This window comes from Coenobita brevimanus, chromosome 47, assembly GCF_032717465.1.
Source record: "Coenobita brevimanus isolate Jiangsu-jjx chromosome 47, ASM3271746v2, whole genome shotgun sequence".
Taxonomy (NCBI): Eukaryota; Metazoa; Arthropoda; class Malacostraca; order Decapoda; family Coenobitidae; genus Coenobita; species Coenobita brevimanus.
In genome coordinates, this window is record NC_137000.1 from 18,572,850 (window position 1) to 18,581,153 (window position 8,304).

At 39.6% G+C, this 8,304-nt stretch overlaps 1 protein-coding gene across 1 annotated transcript in view; it reads right to left on the reverse strand.

Moving 5' to 3' along the window:
• LOC145399106 (low affinity immunoglobulin epsilon Fc receptor-like) overlaps nucleotides 1–8,304 on the reverse strand; it is a 59,614-nt gene extending 51,310 nt beyond the window's left edge. The window contains exon 1 of the mRNA XM_080271851.1: nucleotides 8,239–8,304. Coding sequence (XP_080127977.1) covers nucleotides 8,239–8,304 — 66 coding nt within the window. The remainder of the gene's footprint in view (nucleotides 1–8,238) is intronic.

The following is an 8,304-nucleotide window of genomic DNA, read 5'->3' on the forward strand; positions in this document are numbered from 1 at the left end:
ACACAAATGACTTAATACATATTAGTATGGACCTGATCATACTCTGTCAACGATGTATTAGGAGACACAAACCGTTGGTATGCAATTATGCAAGAGCAACAACCGAAAAGTCTTTAACATATAACTTACTCATGGAAAAACTAATGAACCCTCCAGTGACTTCAAAATTGCTTGAAACGACACAAACACAGTAATAAATCTCGCTAATTGAAACTTTCGTCACAACCAACCTCCAAAACTATTAAATAATCTTAATGACAATAGAATATTCTGGTCAACTCTCAGTTCCTTGAGGAGTAACCTTAACAAAGTATCACTCGTTCTCCCACAAATATCTTCAGATGGAAACACTGTAAATAACCCTAATAGAAATGCTTACATTCCAGCCAGTACGTTTGCCAGAAATTCTACATTACAGGAAATCACTCAGAGCATTACTGTACTAGAATTTGACTCTCCCGAAATTACACCATTAAAAATACAGACAAGATATGTAAAATCAGTCCTAGACAATTTACCAACCAACAAAGCTCTAGCACCAGATGGAATTCCTCCCATAATTTTGCAAAAATGTTCCCTCAACGTGCTCCTGTTCCAGCTGATGATTAAAACTATGCATTCGTCCTTTTTCATTTCGTAATTCTTGGAAAGAAGCCAACACTCATACAAATTCACAGAAAAGAAGTTAGTCTAATTCCTCTGATTACAGACCAATACCTATCACAAAATCTCTTAGTTAAGTATTTGAAATTGCGTTAATAAGAACACTGGTAAAACATCTTCAATCCAACAAGTTAATTAATGACATGCAGTATGGTTTTCACCCCGAAAGACATATTGTTGATATACTCAATCTCATTACTCATACCATCCATCATTCAGTTGACCAACATGGAGAACTCATGCAGTAGCCCTTGATATTTCTAAAGTTTTTGACAAAGTGTGGCACCATTCTTTGTTATCCGAATTCACGTGTTACGGTCTATCATCCCACTTATCTCCTCACGTCTCAGCAACAGAAAAATAACAGTAAATATAGGTGACGTATATTCCAATTTCCACTCATTTAATGCCGATTTGCCACAAGGATCACTCCGCCCTCTAAGCCTGTTCTTTATTCATATTAAAGATCTTTTGTCTGTCACCCATAACCCATTCATTCATATGCAGATGACTCAATGCTTCATATTAACAGACACTTGATATCTTTAATTCCTTCGGCACAGCAATCTCCATAAGTCAAGACCTATGTAAGATCGGTGAATAGGGACAAAGTAACATTGTCTCATTTAATGCGAGCAGAGACAAATATATCCAGTTTACCATGAAACTGATATTGCCTTATTCTTACTTTACGTTCAAGGCAACCAATATTCCTATATTAAAAAGTATTGACATTCTTGGTGTTTCACCTAACATTACCCTCAGTTCGACCTCTCACGTTAAATCACTTGCTAAAACCGCCTCAAAGAAACAACTGAACAAATTTCAGAACAAAACAATAAGAACATTAAAAAACCCAGCAATTATAAATGAACTACCTCCCCAGGAAGCAAGAAGGAATGTGGCCTCCCTTGCATTATTCTGCAGATACATTAAAAATGGCAAGAGCTCCGATGAAGTTGCATCCATTGCGCCACCTCTCCACAAGTTCTCCCTCGCTACATGGACATTTGGAAGCGCTAACGACTTGACTGTCACACTGCCATATTGCAGAAATTCTGCTCATCAGAATTCCTTTATTCACGGAACTTCATCTCTTTGGAATTCGCTTCCCCATAATAGTTTCTCCCCAAGCTTCAAACCACAGCAGTTTATATCCAACTGTTACACACTATTTCAATGAATGGAGGAGATATTTAGTCTAGTGATTTTTATTTACCAGCTGCGATAGCGAAGCTGGTCTTGTTTTCAATTTGTCTGTGTGTGCCTGTCTGTGTGTCTGTTAGCACGAAAACTTCGCAACCGCTCAAGATATCATGACACAATTTTACAGGTGTGTAGGAGGGATGAAAATCCCCAACGAGTAGTGTTTTCAGTTTGTGTGTGTGTGTGTGTGTGTGTGTGTGTGTGTGTGTGTGTGTGTGTGTGTGTGTGTGTGTGTGTGTGTGTGTGTGTGTGTGTGTGTGTGTGTGTCTTTTAGCACGATAACTTCGCAACCGCTCAAGATATCATCATGAAATTTTACAGGTGTGTAGGAAGGATGCAAACCTCCTGCGAGTTTGAAACTGATGAAAGTAGGTCAAGGTCTGTGTGTCTGTTACCATGATAACTTCGCAACCACTCAAGATATCTTCGTAAAACTTGACAGGTGTGTGGTAGGGATGAAAATCTCCTACGAGTTCGAAATTGGTGAAAGTAGGTCAAGGTCAAGGTCACATTCCGAGCCGTGTATCGGCTTGCGGATGGTGTGATTCCCCCCTCGGAGAGGGCCTGTAGTTAATAATTGTCTTTTACCCTCCACTGTTCATCTTTCTTTTAAAACAAAAACAAAAAAAATCCATTTCCTCATATAAGTGTATGTCGGCAATTTCTATCAATAAAGTATAAGTATGAAACTTTATAGCATAGCAAGTACACTCTGCATTTAAAAATATGTATCGGCTTGCGGTTAGTGTGATTCCCCCCCCCCCTTGGGGGGCCTCTAGTTAATAACTGACTTTTACCCTCCAAGTTTATCTTTCATTAAAAATAAATAAATAAATAAATAATCTCCATTTCCTTTAATATATATGTATGCCGGCAATTTCTATCAGTAAAGTATAAGGACTGAACTTCAAATAGCATAGCAAGTACACTCTGCATTTAATGTGTGTTAGGAAAAAATCACAGACAGCATCGATTACGTGGGTATGGACACAGTGATTGAGAGATCTGATGACTCATTAAGAACACCTCAGAGGACTCGGTCTTTGTGGCAGGAATCAATAACGTAGCTTCACGCAGGTCAGACGAGATACTTATGAAATATTTGGAACCTTATCTGGAAGTTCAAGGAAAACTGTAGGCAATTGGTTATCTGTGATTTGCTCTTAGGTTTACGCTGATTATTTCGTCCTCAATAAGATTAGTGGAATCAGTAGGAAGTTAGAAAGTCTGTGTAGAGAGGAGGATGTATTGTTTGTTGATGCTTTGGACAAGTTTAATCATGACAGGAGTTTGTTTAGAAGAGGTGGCCTTCATCTCAGCAGAGTAGGGAAAGCCAGGTTAGGAAGGGTTCTATAAAACAGTGTTAGGCACGCTTTATAATGACAGAGAGTTGGTGAGAGGGACAGTTAATGGCATAACTGTTAATTTTCACACTCCTGAAGCCAATGAAGGTAGACTGAGTGAGGTGAGATCACGTCACCAGACGAGTCAGGCACTCATAGATCTGACCTCAACTCATTGACAGGATGATGCCACACCAGTGGATCATAGAAGTATTACCATTTCTGTTGAGGATTTAAACGTTTAGCCAAGCTAATTTTCGTGCATTTCACAGCCCCACTAGATCCAGAAAAAATATGAGTGTTACGTAAATGAAAGCAGAAGTGCGTTACTTCAATGCGAGAAGAATTAATCACTTATGCAACTGCTGAAAATCCTGGCATAAGAACGATTACAGAATCATGGTTAAGCCCTCTTAACAAGCACCTTATTAGCGAAACATCACTAAAAATTTCTGAACTATTTAAAAAAAATCACGACTGCGTAAAACTAGAGAAGTTGCTCTGTTGTATGTTAAAATTCACAAAAATGCAGTATAGATAGGTTACTTGGATATTGAAACATGATTCTTTTTATGTAGAAATGTTCACAGACAATAAAAAGACTATTCTTTTTGGTGTAACTTAAAATTGTCCAACAAGAGGAGCAAAATGATAAATTACTGTACAGTGAAATAAATTTTGCCATAAATGGCACGGATGGCATTATTTTAGGGCACGGCAAAAACCCGAACATTGATTGGAATAATTCATGTAAATACAAAGAAGGAGACAGGTTGTTAGAACTGGTAGATACATTTTTAACTCGGGCAGTAAATATACCAACTCTTGCTAATAACATATATACTTGGTCTCAATCGGTAGAGAGGTGGCCTGCCGTCGAACCGGACCTAGGTTCAAATCCCCGCTGGGGCAGGAAACAGTTTAAGGATTTGAATTCATGAAATCAGATTTTACTGATCCACCAGAAGGCCCGCCGACATGTCGTAAAAACACCCCCACTAATACCAATACACCAGTCCAGTATGAGATAGCCCTAGCATGTATTCAATATGGACGGTGGGTGTTAGCGCCGAAGTGGTGACATGTAGAGAGGTGTATGGTATGTAGGAGGACTACTGGGCCTTGAGAGCAGACTGTGAAGCCTATGCCCAGACCAGACCGGACACGTAAAAAAAAAAAAAAAAAAAAAAAAAAAGTACCCTCATACTAGCTACATGTTTCCCAGCAGGGTCCTGAAGGCGAAGAATCATATAATCCCTGCCGTGTACAGCGAGTTCTTTGTTACATTATACCCTCAGGTTTGCAGTTACTCTGTTAGGCAATGTGAATTTTTAACTGGAAGGTGCTGCAAATCATTCCTATAGCATTTAAAGGATTAACTTGAACATCTTATTGCTTTTCCCTACCAACTTACCGTTCTACCTACTGTACCTCCTTGCCTACCTCCCTAACTACCTACCTACATCTCTGCCTAACTACATAACTGCCTCCCTGGCTACGTCACCACCTACCTGCCTACCCACCTACCTGCTTACCTGCCTCTCTAGCTACTTCCCTATTTATTTGTCTGCCTGTCTCTTTTTCTACATTCCATCCTACATACCTACCCACCTACCTTCCTATTCACTTACCGTCTTACCCACCTACCTACCTATCTATTTACCTACCCACTCGCCCGGTTTCCTACCAGCCTCCCTGTGTACCTAACTCCTTGCCTACCTGCATCTGTACCTGCCTTCCTGGCCAACTCCGGACATACCTCCCTGCCTACCTGCCAGCCTTCCTGCCAGCCAACCCACCTACCTCCTTGCCTACCTCTCTACATACCTCCCTACCCACCTCAATCCCTAACTACTTACCTGCCAACATGTCTACCAAATATGCCTACCTACCTACCTGCCTCCCTCTCCACCTCCCTACATTCCACCTCCCTACTTACCTACCTATCTGCTTACGTAACTGTCTGCCTCCCTCCTTACCTCACTTCCTGTCTCCATCACTTAATGACAGCGACACAGGCGCGTATGTAAAGCTATTTTGCAGTTCGCCAGTTTGTAGTGGGTAGTACCAAAATTGTGATCATCACCTTAATTACTTTCACTTGAAACTCCCTTTCTAATGATGCCAATGTCAAGCCTATATTCTTGTAAACAAAAACATTGTTGGCCAGTTGACCTCAAGTTTACTTTGGGCGTGTTGACCACTTCGACGAAGGCAGACCATCAAGTAGAGAGGAGTCATCTGACACTTCAACCGTCGAAATCGGTTCCTAACAAATGTGAGAAATGTTCACTATTAAATTAATGCTGATCAAACGAAAAACTGTACCGAGAATTATCCTGAAAAACGACTGTAATAATAAGCCAGGCTGGATATCAAAACAAATCGGCAAAATCATCGGTCACATGAGAAATGCAAGTAAAACATCCACTGGCAGGACGTTAAGGTGACGGCACCGAATACTTCAAACACCAGCGGTAATGCACGAAAATTATTAGGAAAACTAAACGAGATTCTGAAACAAATATTTCAAGCAAATCAAAGTCAATCCCAGGAGATTTTTTCACCATGTACGAAGCAAGAAAAATGAAAAACATAGTACAGTTCCTCTACTAAAATCGGAAGGCGATCTCGTTCATGATATCCACACAATAAAAACATTTCTAAACGACCCCTTCAACAACTTGTTCACAGAAGAAAATAACATAAACATGTCAATACTACAATCTGTTTTCTGAGGATCAGAAGATAACAAGCGATCAATTAACGAAGTGACAGTAAAGGATGTATTAGATTTTCGTCATAAAATCGACCCAAGTATATCAAATGCCCTGGATAATCTGTCTCTCAGTGAGAGCCGATAAGGCTACAGACAGTTTGCCTTTCCCGTATATGGAACTTTCAATAAATCATAACGTGAATGTTGAGTACCTAATACATGGAGGCTCCATAATATATCACCTATCTCTTAAAAAGGTGATTAAAAACACACCACAGATTACAGCCCAGTTAGCTTAAAGGCATTAAAGAAAGGTTTGGGAAAAAAAATGTAAGAGTTGAAGGTACTTAACTTCGTGAGAGACATACTTGTACAGTAACAGATAAGCAGCAATTCTGTAATGCAGATATTGCCTTACAAATCTGTTCCAGTTATACGATAAGTTGAATGCAAAAATACGCCACGATGTCATCTACACGTATTTTGATTTTCAGAAAGCATGTGATTAAGTCCCCCATGTAAGAATAACTGAGAAATTAAAAGCCCATGGCCTTTCATGGAGTGGTGATTGGTTAAAGCACTGCAAGCAACGGGTAGCTATAAACGGTGAACTATCGGAGTGGCTACAAGTAACCAGCGGAGTTCCCTAACAGTCACAACTAGGAACTATTCTTTTACTGTTTATTTAAGTGATCTAGAAAATTGACTCGTTCAGAAGGTTCCGAAATTTGCAGATGACACGAAAACCGGAGGAAATTACTACAGGAGTGTAAGTTTGTCAAAAAGACCTGGAGAAATTAATAAAATAGACTAAAACACGCAAGATGAAATCTAATATTGATGAATGTGGTATAGTGCACTTTGGCAGCAAAAGTATTAGATATGAGTACCACATGTTATGCACTCGACTGATGAAAGTAAAGCACGAAAGAGATCAATTAGCCATAATAAAGCAAACAAAATACTTTGCTTCATTGTAATTTCCATCACAAAACACGAAATAATCAAAGCTTTGTATGTCGATAATTTGATCACACCTACAATGCTATGTACAGTATTGGTACCCTAACTTTATGAAGGACGACGAGAGACCCAAGAGACATTGCAGCGCCGAGCCACAAAACTGATCCCATCACTGCGAAATTTGCCGTACGACGACTCAAAGATGATGTAATACAAGTATGTAAGATTCTTAGCAAGTTCGGCCACATCAGATGCAACATTTTGCTCTTAATACAGAACGATACTGCAAATACAGTAGAAATAATGAAATAAAATTCAAAGGTAAAACATGCAACAAAAATATTGAGGAAATTCGTTTAATATTCGGATAGTCGAACAGTGCAATAAAGCACTAGCGTAAAAACTACAGATACATACAAAATTCATCTTGATAAATATTTTGAAACTATAGGCCACAATAAATTGAGTGTTATTTATTTCCAGTCTGACGAGTACGCAGACGACAGTGGAGACTACTTAATTATGAGAATATTCTGCGATTGTGTGTGCTCAGTTTTTTTTTTTTTCATCTGTATATCAGTGATTACACAGGTGGTGGCAACCACCATCCACTCACTTGATGTTGTGGTGCCTACTTCTTCCTTCACCTTTATCATTCTTTTACTGTCTACCCTCCTGTCCTCAGATACAGTATCTCCCATCTTTCCTGTCACTTTTAATTACTCTTCTTTCCTTTTCAGGTGGCTTTACCTTGAGTGGCAAACCTAAGCGTTTCCTGAAACCAGGAAACCATTTATAACTCTGGGTGGTAACCATATAACTAACCCACACGTATTCTCTAAGTGTCAACAGGTGTGTCGGAGGGTTAGTGCCCCTGCCCATAAAACCACTAACTCAAAGACAAACAGCCACCCCTTAAGGGATTACGGTGTCTGGCTATAAATAGATAGAAAGACACAGCGAACTGTTTTGTATCTTCTCGCTTTCCTAAAAAAAAAAAAAAAAATGGTGCTTGTTCTTTTTAACAAGCACGGTGTTTCTCTTCTTCCTGTCGGTTATTTTTGTTGGCTATTGTACTGGGTGGGGATGAGCCTTCCTATTTTTCACAACAACTAACCTTGTTATGGGCCAACAGGCCTTGCTATCTATTCCTCCATTGTACTCTGATGTACTATAACCGTAATTATTTCTTTTGATAAGGAACAGTTATAGATGAGGTACTACTAACATGGAATGGTATATTTTCAAGATAACACTTAGGGCTGGAAGTAGTGATATGTGTGTAGAATGAGTCTTGTTTTTTTCGGGATAAGTTAGGGTGAGGCAACCCCAAAGCGACTTTACCTGAGGGGTGGCAGCAGAAAGTAGAGGCAGCAGCAGCAGAGGCAGGACAACCAGCGTGGCCAGCAT